We start from the raw sequence: 18,937 nt of genomic DNA, 5'->3' as shown, positions 1-18,937 counted from the left end.
TAAGGATTTAAGCACTTTAGCTTCGCAAATAGGCGGATTTGATTTGAATAATTTAGCTGTCGAATGGAGAAGTCTGCCACATAGTATAACTGCGGATCAGAAAAAGAAGTTTTTAGAAATGGATATTGTCACAATGTGGGATAATATCTCTCAAATAAGAGATTTCAGTGACAAATTGTGTTTTCCAAACTTAAGTAGACTGGCTAAATGTGTTCTCTCTCTTCCTCATTCCAACGCAGAAGCAGAGAGGATTTTTTCAATGGTGACCGATATAAAAACCAAAAAAAGGAACAGGATGGGTGAAGAGACCTTAAATGCAGTTTGTGTTGTCAGGTCGGCATTTCAAACAAATGACATTGACTGCACAACTTTCAAAGTGCATGAAAGCCACCTAAAACTTCATAACAAGAAGAATTTGTACTGCACTACAAATGACGAAAGTTAAAATTAATTTTTTATTTAACAGTGAATGTGTTTGTGTAAATATAAATTGAAATAAATACCTTTATGTTAATGTTAGCTCTAAGAGTGTTACTAAATTTTTTTTAAAATAGCACGTGGGAATTTTTGTAGAAAAATGGGAATTTTTTTGCCATAACATGGGAATTTCACATCTGTCTGGTTGGCAACACTGCCCCTCTACTACTAGTGCTGTTGTGTGGCTGACATGGTCCCTGATGGAGAGGGTGATGTTCGTGCGACCGACAATACGAGCTGTCGCCCCCTTCGTCGCTAAATGTACCTCCTCCACACCTGAGTCAATGTCCCGTACGCTCGAGCACTGAGCCGACACATACATGTGGCTGGCGGCCGTGTCGACAAGGGTAAGCACTGGCTGTCCATCCATCCTGACGGGAATCCTGAGTAAATGCCCTGCCCCAGGTCCCAACTGCCCTAATTGGAACGACTCACCGCACTGCTCCCGGGGCGTGCCGGTGTGTCAGCGGACACCGCAGGTGATGTGGATGTCGCCGGGGCCACCTGGTATCCGGTGTGGCTCGCCGACGATTGGTGCAGGCCAGTGACGAGTCGGGTGAGCCGCGCCCGTCCGTCCTGACGGGGCATGCCGGTGTGTCAGCGGACACCGCAGGTGCTGCCGGTGTCGCCGGGGCCACCTGGTGTCCGGTGCGGCTCGCCGACGACCCGGTGCGGGCCGCTGACGAGTCGGGTGAGCGGCGCCCGTCCGTCCTGACGGGGCGTGCCGGTGTGTCAGCGGACACCGCAGGTGCTGCCGGTGTCGCCGGGGCCACCAGGTATCCGGTGCGGCTCGCCGACGACCCGGTGCAGGCCGCTGACGAGTCGGGGGAGCCGCGCCCGTCCGTCCTGATGGGGCGTGCCGGTGTGTCAGCGGACACCGCAGGTGCTGCCGGTGTCGCCGGGGCCACCTGGTGTCCGGTGCAGCTCGCCGACGACCCGGTGTGGGCCGCTGACGAGTCGGGTGAGCGGCACCCGTCCGTCCTGACGAGGCGTGCCGGTGTGTCAGCGGACACCGCAGGTGCTGCCGGTGTCGCCAGGGCCACCTGGTGTCCGGTGCGGCTCGCCGACGACCCGGTGCAGGCCGCTGACGAGTCGGGTGAGCCGCGCCCGTCCGTCCTGACGGGGCGTGCCGGTGTGTCAGCGGACACCGCAGGTGCTGCTGGTGTCGCCGGGGCCACCTGGTGTCCGGTGCAGCTCGCCTACGACCCGGTGTAGGCCGCTGACGAGTCGGGTGAGCGGCGCCCGTCTATCCTGACGGGGCGTGCCGGTGTGTCAGCGGACACCGCAGGTGCTGCCGGTGTTGCCGGGGCCACCTGGGGTACGGTGTGGCTCGCCGACGACCCAGTGCGGGCCGTTGACGGGCGGTGTGGGCCGCGCCCGTCCGTCCTGATGGGGCGCCATGGTGCGTACGTGGGTACCGCAGGTGGTGCCGGTGTCGCCAGGGCCACCTGGGGTACGGTGCGGCTCGCCGACGACTCGGTGTGGGCTGTTGACGGGCGGTGTGAGCCGCGCCCACCCGTCCTGATGGGGCGCTATGGTGCGTACGTGGGTACCGCAGGTGGTGCCGGTGTCGCCAGGGCCACCTGGGGTACGGTGCGGCTCGCCGACGACTCGGTGTGGGCTGTTGACGGGCGGTGTGAGCCGCGCCCGTCCGTCCTGATGGGGCGCCATGGTGCGTACGTGGGTACCGCAGGTGGTGCCAGTGTAGCCAGGGCCACCTGGGGTACGGTGCGGCTCGCCGACGACTCGGTGTGGGCTGTTGACGGGCGGTGTGAGCCGCGCCCGTCCATCCTGACGGGGCGTGCTGGTGCGTACGTGGGTACCGCAGGTGCTGCCGGTGTCACCGGGGCCACCTGGGAACGGTGCGGCTCGCCGACGACCCGGTGCGGGCCGTTGACGGGCGGTGTGAGCCACGCACGTCCGTCCTGACGTAGCGCGCTGGTGCGTACGTGGGGACCGCATATCGAGCCAACCTGTCCCGGTATCGCTGTAGGAATTTTACAGGGTCTTCATGCTCCTGCCCTCCGAACTCCGGTAGTTTGAGAGTGCCGCCGGGGCGCGGTGCGATAGGAGGCGCCGGCATCGCTGACAGTCTGTCCATCGCGAGCTCACACGCGCAGCACCTGAACAGCCCATTCCTAAAGTTGAGGAACTCCCGGGCCTCGGTGCACGAGTGGTGCCTCACAGTGCCGCACTGATGGCAGAACGCCACCTCATCGGACCGCCGATGACACCCCCTTGCGCCGCACTTAAATGTAGACGTCGGCCCTGGTTTTCCATCGTCAAAGTCTGTTTTGGGCTTATTCTCCGTGTCGCAGGTACAAGTGGCGAAAACCCTTGACGCGGCATGATTTATCGGCAAGCCTGGCAGAAGGCATGCCTGGCATACCCCTTCCATGTCTATGCTCACGGCTCCGTCACGGCTAATGTTCATGCGCGTAGCAGCTGCGCAACTGCACCACGCGATCCCTGTGTGAGGCGCGCGGACTTCCGCTCCCACAGCCGTTATCGCGCCTGGTGCGTAACTTGATGCGCGCCTGGCGCGTAACTCGATGCGCGCCTATCGCCAGGTGCCCACTCCTTTGGCTGTCTGCGCGTCGCGTCCGTTTCCGCGCGATTCCTTTGTTCCTACGCGAGACCTTACTGTTACACTAATTTGAAGCACAAAAAATTTGAAAAATTTGAAAAAATTTAAAGTTAATTTTTTTAGAAAATGAAAGCCCCACGTTGGATGCCATTTTGACGCCGTCCCCGCTACCTCTGACTATTTAGACGTGATTTTTGCTCGGGTTGGTGATCTCAGGGAAGGTCCAGCCTTGTGGCTAGAGGTAGGGGTTAACGCAGAAGGGATCCCGAGCTGTTATGGCCACTCGGGACGCCTGAATAATAACACAAAGTTTCTGGAAGATAGTTGGTAAATTTATTACAGCACAGCCCCATACATGGTGCTGCCCGTTCTGGCCGTAACGGTTTACCCGACGCGACTAGTCACACGCGCAGCTCACTTCCTCAGTGGCGGCTCACGATTTTATTGCGCGTGAGGGGCGGACTTGTACACGTGATACGATAGTTACAAAAATACACTCTGACATGGCATACGATATCTTGACAAACAATACTCTTTACTATTACCTAACACTTAATAAACTGGGCTAGTGGCACGTAGGCCCGTGTATCCGGCGACTCTACGTGATATTTAGATGTGTCCCAGGGACTGAATCGTTATTATGTTAGGCGGCACAATGCCGTACAACGGTGATACATAAACCCTAACGTGACAGATAACACTTTGACGAGCAACTATTTCACTAATACATAACACTTAATAAACTGGGCTAGCGGCACGTAGGCCCGTGTCTCCGGCGACTCTACGTGATGTCTAGATATGTCCCAGGGACTGAATCGTTATTATGTTCGACGGCACGCGTCGCCTGCTGGCTGCCCCGTGCGGGCCAAAACTAAGTAGCCTGTAGGCTAAGTTGGGGCGTAAAGCGCCGACGTAAATTCACGTAACTCCCCACAGAACTTACATATGACGTAGAACACTCATCTTGGAGCACTGATTTAATTAAGTTAAATACCTCATGGTAAATTGAGGCCGACCGCGGAACTGTACGTAAAAGGTTGAAAAGATATTACACTATTGAAAACTACATGTCGGTGAAAGCAAAGCTTGAAGGTTCCGCGTTGCGCGCAGGCTGCCGGCCTGGTTGAGCTCTCGAAGGACACTGCCGGTGTGCGGTGTCGCCGCGCGCGACCCCCCTCCCCCGCCAACCCTCCCGCGGAAACATGTGAATTTCGCGGGAAACTGAACCGGCCAGGTTCGGGACAAAACGCACAGTGAGACATAATTTTGACAGGACTGAATTATTAATTAATGAAAAATAATGTTTAATAAAAACCTGTGGAAAAATATAATTAAAATAATTTGTTGTAGTGCGGCGGAGGGATATGCCACACCCGGCCGGATCCTTCCGCCGGCGCAGCACTCGTTGCATGGCGTTCGCCTCGTCGCACGCACTACCCTTTGCTGCGCGCACGGGCGCGTTCGGTGCACACGCTTTTGCGAGACGTTGATGAGGCATAGCAGTCTATGCGACAGAGGAGCATTGGCGGTCGGCGTCAAGTAACAATATTCTGCTTGTTACAAATATTAACCATAGTGTCCTTTATGTCATACATATGACTTTACCGAGTGACATGACACCAATTTTAATAGAAGACGATTATCTGAACACATATGTATAGTTAAAGGAAGAATATAAAGTTTTGATTTTTTTTTTAATTTTAATTTTTAACGTAGCAATAATATGCTTGGTACAAAAATTAAACAATATCTCTTTAATGTCACACATGTTTCATTACTGGGTGACATCACACCAGTTTTTAAAAAAAGATTATTTGAAAACATATGTATAGTTAAAGGAATGTTATGAAGATTTGATTTTTTTTTTTTAAATTTTAAATTACAACGTAGCAATATTCTGCTTGGTACAAAAGATTAAACATTATGTCTTTAATTTCACACATATGTCATTACCGGATGATATGACAACAGTTTTTAATAAAAGATTATTTGAAGACATGTATAGTTAAAGGAAGAATATTAAAAATGTATTTTTTTAAATTATAATTGAGAACTTAGCAATATTCTGCTTGTACAAATGATTAAACATAATGTCCTCAATGTCACTCATATGTCATTACCGGGTGACATGACACCAGCTTTATTAAAAGAAGATTATCAAACAGATATGTATAGTTAAAGGAAGAATAAGACAAATGGATTTTTTTTTAAATTTTAATTTAGAACGTTGCTATATTGTGCTTCGTACAAAAGATAAAAATAATGTCCTTAATGTCACACATATGTAATTACCGGGTGACATGACACCAGTTTTTTATTTAAAGTATATTATCTGAACACATATGTTTATTTAAAGGAAGAATATAAAGTTTGGAATTAATTTAAATGTTAGTTTTCAACGTAGCAATATTCGGCTTGGTACAAAAGATTAATCAATACGTTTTCAATGTCACACATATGTCATTACCGGGTGACATGACACCTGATTTTATAAAAAGAAGATTATCTCAACACATATGTATAGTTAAAGGAAGAATATGAAAAATGGATTTTTTTTTTAAATTTTAATTTAGAACGTAGCAATATTGTGCTTGGTCCAAAAGAATAAACACAATGTCCTTAATGTCACACATATGTAATTACCAGGTGACATGACACCAGATTTTATTAAAAGAATATTATCTAAACACATATGTTTATTTAAAGGAAGAATATAAAGTTTGGAATTTTTTTAAATGTTAATTTCTAACGTAGCAATATTCCTGCTTGGTACAAAAGATTAAAAAATACGTTTTTAATGTCACACATATGTCATTACCGGGTGATATGACACCAGATTTTATTAAAAGAAGAGATTTTGAACACACATGTATAGTTAAAGAAGGAATATGAAGATTGGATTTTTTTAAATTTTAATTTAGAACGTAGCATATTCTGCTTGGTACAAAAGATTAAACGTAATGTCCATAATGTCACACATATGTATTTACCGGGTGACATGACTACAGTTTGTAATAAAATCTTATTTGAACAAAATTGTAAAGTTAAAGGAAGAATATGAAGCTTTGAATTTTTTTTAAGTGTTAATTTCCAGCGTAGTAAAATTGTGCTTGGTACAAAAGATTAACCATAGTGTCCTTAATATCATACATATGTCATTACCGGGTGACATGATTCCACATTTTAATAGAAGAAGATTATTTGAACACATAGGTATGTATAGTTAAAGTAAGAATATGAAGATTTGATTTTTTTTTAATTTTAATTTAAAACATAGCAATATTCTGCTTTGTACAAAAGAATAAACATTAAGTCTATAATGTCACACATATTTCATTACCGAGTGAGGCGACATGACTCCAGTTTTTAATAAAAAATTATTTGTACACAAATGTTTAGTTAAAGATAAATTTGAAATTGGATTATTTTTTAAATTTTTATTTAGTGTTTAGCAATATTCTTCTGGTTATTAAAGTTTACACATTAAGTCCTTAATGTCACACATATGTAATTACCAGGTGACATGACTCCAGAATTTAATAGAAGTCGATTATCTGAACGCATATGTATAGTTAAAGAAAGAATATGAAGTTTTGATTTATTATTTTTTTTTTAATTTTCAACGTAGTAATATTCTGCTTGGTAGAAAATATTAAACATTACATTTTTAATGTCACACATGTGTCATTACCGGGTGACATGACAAGAGCTTTTAATAAAAGATTATTTGAACACATATGTATAGTTAAAGGAAGGTTATGAAGATTTGATTTTTTTTTATTTTAATTTCCAACGTAGCAATATTCTGCTTGGTACAAAAAATGAAACTTTACGTCTTTAATGCCACACATATGTCATTACCGGGTGACATGACACTAGTTTCTTATAAAAGATTATTTGAACACATATATATATATATATAGTTAAAGGAAGAATATGAAGTTTTGATTTTTTTTTAAATTTTAATTTCCAACGATTAATATTCAGCATCATACCAAAGATTAAACATTACGTCTTTAATGTCACACCTATGTCATTAACGGGTGACATGACTCCTGTTTTTAATAAAAAATTATTTGATCACAAATGCATAGTTAAAGATAAAAATGAAACTCGATTATTTTAAATTTAAATTTAGAACTTAGCAATATTCTGCTTGGTACAAAATTTAACAATAATGTCCTTTATGTCTCACATATGTCATTACCGGGTGACATGACACCTGATTTTATTAAAAGAAGATTATCTGAACACTTATGTATAGTTAACAGAAGAATATGAAGTTTTGATTTTTAAAAATTTTAATTTCATACGTAAAAATATTCTGCTTGTTACAAATATTAACCATAGTGTCCTTTATGTCATACATATGTCATTATTAAGTGACATGACACCAAATTTTAAAAGAAGACGATTATCTGAACACATAAGTATAGTTAAAGGAAGAATATAAAGTTTTAATTTTTTTTAAATTTTAATTTCCAACGTAGCAATATTATGCTTGGTACAAAAGATTAAACAATATGTCTTTAATGTCACACATGTTTCATTACTGGGTGACATCACACCAGTTTTTAATAAAAGATTATTTGAAAACATATGTATAGTTAAAGGAATGTTATGAAGATTTTTTTTTTTTTTTTTTTAAATTTTAAATTACAACGTAGCAATATTCTGCTTGGTACAAAAGATTAAACATTACGTCTTTAGTTTCACACATATGTCATTACCTGGTGACATGACACTAGTTTTTAATAAAAGATTATTTGAAACATATGTATAGTTAAATGAAGAATATGAAGTTTTAATTTTTTTTAATTTTAATTTCCAACGTAGCAAAATTCTTTTTGCTACAAAAGTTTAACCATTACGTCCTTATTGTCATACATATGTCATTACCGTGTGACATGACTCCACATTTTAACAGAAGATTATCTGAACACTTATGTACTTATAGTTAAAGAAGAATATGAAGTTTGGAATTTGATTTAATTTTAATTTCCAACGTAGCAATATTCTGTTTGGTACAAAAGATTAACCATAATGTCCTTAATGTCACACATATGTCAATACCGGGTGACATGACACCAAATTTTATTAAAAGAAGATTTTTCGAACACACATGTATTGTTAAAGTAAGAATATGAATTTTTGATTTTTTTTTTAATTTTAATTAAAAAACGAATCAATATTCTGCTTTGTACAAAAGATTAAACATTAAGTCTTTATGTCACACATATGTCATCACCGAGTGAGGTGACATGACTCCAGTTTTTAATTAAAGATTATTTGAACACAAATGTTTAGTCTATATATATATAAAAATGAAACCCGTTTTCCTTGGACACGGCATCACGCGTGAACGGCTGGACCGATTTCACTAATTTTTTTTTTGTTGTGTTTGCTATGGTCAGGAGAAGGTTCTTATGAAAGAAAAAATTAAGAAAATTGTGCGGAAAATTAGAAAATTTAAGAATAATGAATTCCTATTTCCCTTGGTCACGCCATCACGCGTAAATGACTGAATCGATTTCACTAATTCTTTTTTTGTTGTGTTTGTTATTGTCACGAGAAGGTTCTTATGAAAGAAAAAATTTAACGGAAAATTATAAAATTTAAGAATACTGAACCACCATATATAAAATTATTTCCAAACTAACCCAACACTTTGTACAATATAAATATTTTTAAAGTAACCTTATGACGTTTGACATAGAATTGACAGAATGTTTGCTGCAAATATCTTCAAAGAGGATGTAAAGAAACTGTATCGTTTAGGAAATATTTATCAACATTAACGTTTTACTACATATTGTACCGGTACATTCGGTACAGAGCTGCTGGCGCAGGCTATTCTGGCTGTGTACATTCTGCCTAGGCCATTGTCATGCCATAATTCGTTATTACTGTGTTGCAGTTTAAAAATAGAAAAACAAATCAATACAATATGTAAACATTTTCTATGTTTGTTTTTGTGTGATATACTTGCTTATAAAGAAGAATACCTACAACAGTTTTCTTTAATTTACAGTTGAATTTTCATTTATGAACTTTTTAAATGTAACTTTATGTCGTTTGACATATAATTGTTTTAAAGACTAAGAAGATTTTTGTTTGCTAATACGTGTTTGTTAATCATGGTAAGTTCACAGCTTCATATTGATTTTTAGAACTTTTTGGTGACTACACAATACTATAATTTGGTATACATGGTTATACAGAAAATGTATGAGAGCTTTTTATTTTCAGTTGGATTTTCGTTTTTAACAATGCCACCAACCAGACGTACAAGGAATTATGGATTCATTTTTATATGGAGGATATTATAGATTCCAGTTCAAATTGAATAGGTACTCATACCTAAGATAGGTCAGCTATACAAAATAAAGTAGTGCATCATTGCTACGCTAAGGCGGTACGAAGTTCGCCGGGTCAGCTAGTTAAAGATAAATTTGAAATTGGATTATTTTTTAAATTTTTATTTAGTTGTAGCAATATTCTTCTTGGTATAAAAGGGTACACATTATGTCATTAATGTCACACATATGTAATTACCAGGTGACATGACTCCAGAATTTAATAGAAGTCGATTATCTGAATGCATATGTATAGTTAATGAAAGAATATGAAGTTTTTATTTTTTATAAATTTAATTTTGCAACGTAGTAAATTTCTGCTTGGTAGAAAATATTAAACATTACATCTTTAATGTCACACATGTGTAATTACCGGGTGTCATGACAACAGTTTTTAATAAAAGATTATTTGAACCCATATGTATAGTTAAGGCGATTGGTGCATGGAAAATATTACGACAAAACTAATTTAACTGTACATATTTATTTTTGATGCTTCTTTTTAAGACATAATATACCTTGGATATTTTTTAATAAACTTTTTTTTACTGAGTTATGTCATTTTAAATGCATTTATTTTCATTCCAAGCCAGAATTATTTAGAAAACACATAATTATGTTAAACCTTAGTATAGTTCAAGAAACGAGTGTACGAATAGGTTTCTGCACCTATAAAAGTAAGAAAAAAAATTTTGATCGTCAAAATTACAGTTTAATATTGACAATTTCCATTGATCATTTATGGATTACTTCAGGAGCGATTTAAAAATATAAATTTAAATGAAATAGAAAACATACTTGGCAGAACACTATTGAGTAATGTATATATTTTCATATCCTTTTGTTTTTGATACGATCCGACTCAAAACACGCCTTCTGGAGTGCCAGTTCTAGTGCTGCGTGTAAAACTCTCGCCGCCGGGAAGAATGTCCCCGCGACGTGGCGCTGAGGGCGGCGCTTGTCGGAACCAGGTGGTCCGACGGAGCTCCAGCCGGCTGGCCCTGCCTGCGGGAGGGGAGGGGGAAGAATGGGGTGTAGAGGGAGGACGAGAGGAGGCCGAATAAACGAAGTCAGTCAAGGTCGCGCTTCATAGTGGAGTCTATCTTCGCTCAAGCAAGGATATTGTCCCTGTACAGAAAAATTCGTACAGCGAAATTATTTTTAGCAGTTATGTTTTTACTTGAAGTTGAATACTGACACGATGCCGAAAAAGACACCATTAAGCAAAATCCATAAAAGAACTAATCGATCGAAATGCATCAGAAGACTGAAGGAAAGAAACAAACAACTTGTTAATGCTGATTTCCACTCTGCCGAAAGGTAAGATTGTAAATTTTTTAAAGTGTGTTTTTCTGCATTAAAACTCTGATAGCAAACTGTGTATATATTATAAAGACACGTTTTTTTATTTATTAATCAAACCTACAGGACATCTTCCAGTTTAAGAGACAATGATGCTGCTGCTGCTGCTACACGGACGGAAACTTCTGCCTACGAGCCATCTGAATGTCAAGGGAATCACGACACCACCAGTCATAATTTCAAAAACATAACGGAGTAAGAAATTTGATTACATAATTTCGTATAGTACTACTTGTTGCCCAAGCATGTTGTGAAGATTGTGCCTGTTTCGAAACGCAGAGCTCATGGGTTCGAGTCCTTCTTCTGACCAAGGTATTTGTGACTCCCTTAGGCTAAGTTAGTGTGTAAGTAATCATTCAGTTAGCTTATCGGCATTATAGTTGAGACGATAATAAGAGAAATAAGTCCCTTTTAACGGGTAAATATCTCTTAAAATATTACTAAATATATAACCTCTATGTTTATTTGTTTCCAACAGTACTGAAATCATTATTTTTTATTTATACATATTTATCTGCATACACTAAAAAAAAAATTGTCACACATACAAAGATTGAGAAAATTTACATTTTAGTACAGTAATTTTTAAAAACAACTACAGTTTGTATAATTTTACGAAAATAATTTTTAAAAATCCAAAGGAACTTGCATGCTTCCATAAATGTAAACTAAGGTTCATCATAAACTACAATAACTAATGAAACTACGAATATTACAGTATATTTGCAAATACACTAACACTGAATAATAAATTAGCAAACTGTGATTACTGTACAATAGTTATATAAATACGCTAATTAAACATATGGATTAAATAAGCATGAATGAAAATTGTTCACGTAGAATTTTACAAAAACAGTCCGCGTTAGTTGTAAAAAAAAATACAGTAGGTAAGTTATATGTAATTTTATGCAAATATTTCTTGGGAATCAAGAAAAACTATATGTCTTTCGTTTAAACTTGAAATGCATAGCTTAATTTATAAGGTAAAAAGTGTTAAGTTATAAAATTTCTTAGTTCCTATTTTACAATTTAACTGATATGTGAACAGATTGATTGAGTTGTCAGAACCCTTCGTAGGTACCTTATCGAAGGGTTGTGAGTTTCAATCCTCGCTAAGTCAATCGCATTCTAGAGGTATGAATACTGTCTAATGAAATAATGCAATGACAGAATACTAAAGAGAAACCACATAATAAAGTTTGACTGTCATTGACTGAAAGTTAGCAATTTATTTTCATTGTAAAAAGTACTTACATTGTCTGTGTGAATTTAATTCATGAAAGTAGACTGCTAAAGAAAAGAAAATTCACACTTGCATTAAATATGTACATTTACTCGTCATTAAAAAAATTCAACTGTCAGGTAAAATTTGCAGTTTAAAAATTTCTGATGACCTTATTACTTTTGCATTGTGAAAAAAAAAAAATCATGAACTGTGTAGGTCTAAAACACACACGCAATGCTGTCACAGACTATTGTGTAAACTTACAAGTTTTTTTTTTTTTTTCACAGTTCACTGTGTTACTTGTGATCACATACAGTAGCATTATAAATTCACAATCAATAACAAAAGGCAAAGCCAGTTCTCTTAATCGTCTGATTTTCCACTTATCTCAAAATAACACTAAATTCAAAGTAACAATTCTAAAATCATTTGATGCTTTAGTGGCGAAGTGGTATAAGAATGTAGTGATAACAGTCGTTCACTCACTGATGTCAAAGTGCTTGCACGTTCGTCCGTCAACCTTGCCACTCTTTGGTCAGTAATGAGTTGGAAGTCGGCCACGAGTAAGAGTGGTTGGTTAATGGTTATTAGCAACTGGTAGCAACGAAAAACAGTAAATGAATTGCAGCAAAAATGTTCACTGCATTTAATTTAGAGAAGCAATCGCATGTAAATCAGATGTTGTCTAATCTGTATCTTGTGAGGCTTTCTAAAATAAACCTAGTACTAAAATGTGGAATTAATAAAAGTAGTAGGAAATAGCCGGTTCTGGGACAGGCGCAGGATCCAGGATCCATCTAATCTGTATGCTAATCCATGCTAATCCATATGCTAATCTATGCTAATCCATGCTAATCCATGCCAATCTATGCTAATACATGCCAATCTATGCTAATCCGTATGCCAATCTATGCTAATCTGTATGCCAATCTATGCTAATTCGTATGCCAATCTATGCTAATTCGTATGCCAATCTATGCTAATCCATATGCCAATCTATGCTAATCCATATGTTAATCCATGCTAATCCATGCTAATCCATCCACCATTTTGTATTTCTAGAAATTTCCACCAACTTCGAATCGTGATGTCACCGTTGCACTTTTCGTCACGGCCGCCATCTTGGATTCGAATTTTTTTTTTTAGAACTTCAACTTTTCGAAATTCGATGTAATCAGCCGCCATCTTGTTTCGTCTGCTGGTGGCCGCCATCTTGTTTTCGTCTGCTGGAGGCAGCCATCTTGTGACGTCATATAGTTCTGTTGGTCGCCACCAGATAGCAGCAGGTATTATTTTATTTTTTTCTTTAACTAAAAGTTTTCAGTGCCGAGGCTGGGATTCGATCCATGTGACGTGAAAACGTCCAGGATGTCGTGGTTACGAGGCGGACGCCTTAACCACTAGACCACGAGACCAGTTGGGATATAGTGGAATAAATAATCTATATATGCTACGTATTGACGGCAAGTTTATGATAAATGGGGGGAAAGGTTTTTTTTGCCTTCCTTAATGCATACCTAAGGTGCCACATTTGAAATTATAATTATTATACAGCCGCCATCTTTATTTACAGCACAGACTACCAGATGGCGCTAAATTCAAAAATTAGTTGCCAGAGGCACCGCCATCTTGGTTCTCAAGTTGGCTGGTAGATGTCGCTAGTATCGCGCGCCAAATTCAAAAACTAGTTGTCAGAGGTGCCGCCATCTTGGTTCTCAAGTTGGCTGGTAGATGTCGCTAGTATCGCGCACCAAATTCAAAATTAGTTGCCAGAGGTGCCGCCATCTTGGTTCTCAAGTTGGCTGGTAGATGCCGCTAGTATCGCGCGCCAAATTCAAAATTAGTTGCCAGAGGCGCCGCCATCTTGGTTCTCAAGTTGGCTGGTAGATGTCGCTAGTATCGCGCGCCAAATTAAAAAATTAGTTGTCAGAGGCGCCGCCATCTTGGTTCTCAAGTTGGCTGGTAGATGGCGCCACCGTCGCCATATTTTAGTTAATATAATCGATACCAGATGATGCCACCATCGTCATCTTTAGTTCCTAGTGTTGCTACCAGAGTGTGCCACCGTCGCCACCTTTAATTCTTAAAGTTAACGCCGGAGCGCGCCACCATCGCCATATTTAATTCTTAAATTTACTGCCGGATGGCGCCAAGTGTTATGTAGTCAGTCGAGACAAGTCGGGAACGAGTCGAGACAAGTCTAGACAGTCGAGACAAGTCGGGGGACAAGACGAGACAAGTCGGTAGCCTGTATTCACCAAGTTCTCTGTTGCCGTCACAGCCACCCGGGTATCTGACGAGTCCTAATTAATATACTCGTACACATCCTACCTCTATGACTTCTACAAACAGACTGACCATACCTTCTCCAAAAGGACATGTATATATATTACACCCACATACAAAAATAAATTAACCATCGCTGTAAGATACTGTATTTCGTCTATAATTTTATAAATTATGATAGAGTATTCATAAAATATTGGTGTTTTGAATAGTGTTGTGTTTAGCAATTGGAACAATTGGAGCAATTGGAGCCAGTTTTGAACCGCTATACTACATCTCGACACTACTTAGAAATTATGCCTCTGCAATTTTACCCGGACTTGGCACCGGGCAAGCATGGTACCAGAAGAGTAATGCAAGGGAATGGCTTTTCATTTATATTTGCGACAAACAAACCATCCAGCCGATTACATTATTCCAAGTGCCATGCCTGGCTGTGTTACCCCCCAAAAGCAGAAAATTAAAACAATTCCCATAAGAACACACAAGGGGAGGAGGGTAAATATGTGCAAACATTGAGGGAAAAATAACCATCGCTGAAACATACTTCCCAGCATTAATTACAAAAAAACAACAACAAAAAGATGACAGCAAAGAGGTCGGGAAGATAAGACCTTACATATTATGTCCAAAAAAGTACATTAATACAATCGTAGCATCGCTTTTCAGCTTGTATAGCCATAGGGCAGCTGTGGATGCCATCGTTCGTGATGATACGTTTGTCATCGTTCCATGTCAGTGCCAGCTTGTTCGTACACTCTGAAAACACTTCATGTTGTCGTGAATGGATGGTGCGGACCTGGACACGCAGCCTCGCTTCCTGCCGAAGAGCCCTCAGATAGTCGTCAAAGGTGATGGTCTTCTTGACAACACACTTCTGGATTCCCTTCGCTCTCTTAGTAACTACCCCCGCACACCGTAAAGCGTACAGCTTGGCACGTAGCCCAACAAACTCGGCCATGGACCTCCCACTACACTCATCTTTAAACTTGCCAACAACCTTAGCATTGGCAGTCGAGTGTAGTGCATGACCAGGGGGGTAGCCACTCATGTTGAACTTCTGCAGAAGATGGGGGTCGTTCTGGAGATCCTGGTAAAAATTAACTGTCCGGATGTGATATATGAAGCTATCAGTATCCATGTAAGCCAATTCAATGTCATCCTGGTACTTGGGCTTCATGGTACCATAGTGAAAGTCGTACATTAGACTCTTCGACAGATCGAGAACTGCGAAACCTGCATATATCGGTTTGTTGAATAAAATTTCATCTTTAGATAGACGAACCAACACCAGACTGTCGTCGTAAACTGTACGATCCTTGAATGTGGGACGTGCAACAAGTTTCCGCAGACGCTCATCACTGCACACCAGCTCCATCTTCTGTCGCTTGCGAAGATTCTCCATAAGTTTCCCGAAGCAAGAGTTGTTACACAGCTTGAAAAAGTCCCGCTCAAAGTCATTCTGTGCTGCCTGGCGTTTGATGGTGTTCAGGTCAATATATGGTTTCAGCCAAGGTGACTGCTGGAACTGTAGGACTCTATGCACCTTGGTTATGCGGAGTCCGTGGGAAAGGACCTGTTTGAGGTTTACATGGTGAACAACATAGTGGGACTTGTCGGTAAGGGTGGTGAGGAGTTTCGGTTGAGATGTATTTGAAGGGCATTGTCTCACAGGAAGGAAGGGCAAGTCGCGGTGGGACGAATGAAACGCTGCTGGGTACTCGATGTCGCACTCCACAATGTAACCGATGGGGCCGTCATCAGGTACATCAGAAAAGTCGATGGTTGTGTCGGCGACCCATTGAAACTGATTGTGCGGCAGAGGGCAAGACATGGCCCACCCATAGAGGTTGTTGGCATCAAGATACTGAAGGTGTGTTATTGGTTTGCTCGCATCGTAGGTTTCTGGCACATAGGTGTTATTGGCCACGCAGTGTCTCTTCATGCACTGCGCCACACCTCCCCGGATTCCCGACTCGACAAACAGATACTTGTCGTAGTCTGTAAGAAGTTCAAGCTGCACCTTAGTGTACTTCAGCATAGCATCGAACGAGAATCCGGGGGCGCTGATGTAGTGCGCACAGTCCAGGCCATACGTAGAAAGGCAAAGTGTGCGGAAGTTTTCAAATACGTCGCACAGGATCAGGACGTCAGACTTGAGGTACACATCACTATACTCACCTAAAGTAGAGCACTTGAATGTGTCCCAGACAGTCTTGGCGTGGTCGTAATCAGCATCACTAATGTCAGAGTCGGTAAGAATATTAAAGAAGCAGTCCTGGGGAGGCAGTTGCCGCTCATCAAGACGCTCCCACGTATCAACATGATCGTATGGGAAGACGCCTTTTCTCATTACGAGCTGTGCACATTGGGGCTCGAAGAATGCCATCGTGTTAGTGAACTGCGATGCAGGTAGGTTTTGTGCGAGGGAGGCCAGCCCGCACGACATGAACCTAAACGTGTCCACGAACTGCACCGAAAATCTGTCCCCCAGCTGCTTAGAAAATGTAACCATTTTTTCCTCAGTATGTGGGATAATGAATATTTCTTTGCTGTCATAACCCAGCTGCTTGATGATAAAATGTTGATCATATGCCAGGTTATGAAAGTATATGACTAGTTTCTTCGGTCGACGCCGCAGCAAATTGCATCCATTACACGCTGCCCCAATGTAATCCCCAGAGAAGTGGTTATGATCTTTGACTTTATAGTTCTCAACAGTGAAAGTCTTAGTGCAGTAGCAGCAATCTTTCGACAATCTGTAGTTCACTTGCTGAGCATGAGTCAATGGTGTTATGGGTACTGAGGTCTCATATATTGCTTTGACTTTGCTGCCGATGTCCAGTGGCGAGGCGTGAGGTTTACATGAGGGGAAGCAAAAACTCTGTTCACACCAAAACATGATGAGGTTGGGGGGGGGGGGGGGTCTGAGGGCCCTCCGCCGGGAAAATATGGATTTCAAGGTACAACATGGTGCTATTTAAGTAGTTTTCTTAACTGAACATTGACTATTCCACAGGTAGAAAAATTGACATTTTTTTTAAATACATTATTTTTGAAAAATGATTGACTTACATTATTCTGATAGTAAAATACCTACTCTACATTACTTATATACTAAGTGGGAGTGTAGTATCATCGTACGCCCACAAATCCCCCACGCATTGCCAGCCAACAGCCCGCGGGAGAGATGCGCGCGCCCCGAGAGACGACCGCCGACTGAAACGCGACATCGCCACCTGCCGTGCCGAACTGTACCGGACATAGCCGAAGCAGTCGGCGGAAGAATTCCACCGTCTGCTTCGGCCATGTTCGCTCCAGTTCGGCAAGAAAGCGTTACCTTCGTAGCTTCTACCACGTATTTTTCCAGCCAATCCCCTCCCTGAACCTTTGTACCATGCCACCCCCCTTTCGAAAGGAAACTACTGCGGCAGCCTTCCTGCTGAAAGCGATCCTACCAGCGCTTCTAAACCTAGCAACGCTTCTAAAACAGCATGTTTTTGTGTCAACGAGTTCTTTTTTTATAGCGCACAGCGCACAGTATTGGGTCCCAAGAAGATAGTGTAAAAAATACATACACCTAACTGCACGAGCCAAAGTAAAATACTATTCTGAATAAAATATTTCTTTAAAAAATACAATGTCTGGAAACTGCCTGGGCAAGCACTGCTTGCCTTGCTTGCCCTGACGAGACGCCACTGCCGATGTCAACAATCTCCTGCATGAACTTGGTTGCAGCATCCACGCCTCGATAAATAATGGGCTCTTGCGGCAAGTCTGTTGTTAAAACCACAGGGATCGCACTGTTATCTACTTTGACGTAGATGCCATAACTATAAGGTTCGTGCTTCTGGTATGCCTCAGTGTATGCATTTGCACGATCTGACTGGCATGAGCTGACTTTCGTTAGCATAGCCTCAAAATCGCAGTATATGACTATCGGCAGCTTGTCCATGTAATGGTAATTTGAAAATTCTAGTACTGGTGCCTTACCATCCTTCCCTGGGGATGGCATTTCCGCACGTACTGGAGCGTGTGGTACACAGTACCTCCTGTGCTGCTCAAGACATTCCTGGCCAGTCAGGCCAGAAACACGATCCTGATCATCAAATGTCTTGAAGCAGCGCTTACAAATGCATAATGAATGTACATGTCCAGTCAGCTGTGCACCCACTAACCTCGGAAATTGCTTAATGAGGCAGTAGTGGGATGCACCTTCATGTGTAAGCCACAGGAGGTCAAAGTGTTGCTCTTTCTCGAGCTCTCCCACACGCAGTGGCACCACCTTGCATTTGTCGTCGACTGCATAAACATTGATGGAGACTGTTGGGTTGCGTTTTTCAAACACCTTGACTTCACTGATTGGCATGGGGAAATCAAGCCTGTCAAAGTCAAACTTTGTCTCCAGGGCCAGGTACCGTTGGTCGATTCGCTCTGGGTGATAACCTTCCACAAACGACGCAAGTATGGCCCACTTGAAACATTCGCCATCATCCACATTCCGGGGATTGATGACGGCATGTTTTTCGGCAATGGTAGGAGGAAGCGGTAGGAAGGAGGACGCACGCAGCGGGTCGAGCTTACTGACCCGAAGCTGTATGCGCTTAACAGAGGTGAGGGACCAGCCAGAGCCCTTGCCTT

General features: G+C 41.6%; 1 protein-coding gene across 1 annotated transcript; it reads right to left on the bottom strand.

The window, feature by feature from the left end:
- Positions 1–2,486: 2,486 nt before the first annotated feature.
- On the bottom strand, positions 2,487–16,811 carry LOC134542113 (uncharacterized). Its single transcript, XM_063386108.1, has 2 exons — positions 15,096–16,811; positions 2,487–2,570 (listed from the first exon to the last, which is right to left on the bottom strand). Exons 1-2 carry the CDS (start codon positions 16,809–16,811, stop codon positions 2,487–2,489), a joined length of 1,800 nt encoding a protein of 599 aa, XP_063242178.1.
- Between the last annotated feature and the right edge of the window lie 2,126 nt (positions 16,812–18,937).

This window comes from Bacillus rossius, chromosome 1 (assembly GCF_032445375.1).
Source record: "Bacillus rossius redtenbacheri isolate Brsri chromosome 1, Brsri_v3, whole genome shotgun sequence".
NCBI classification, from domain to species: Eukaryota; Metazoa; Arthropoda; class Insecta; order Phasmatodea; family Bacillidae; genus Bacillus; species Bacillus rossius.
This window is presented reverse-complemented; position numbering and strand designations above follow the sequence as displayed.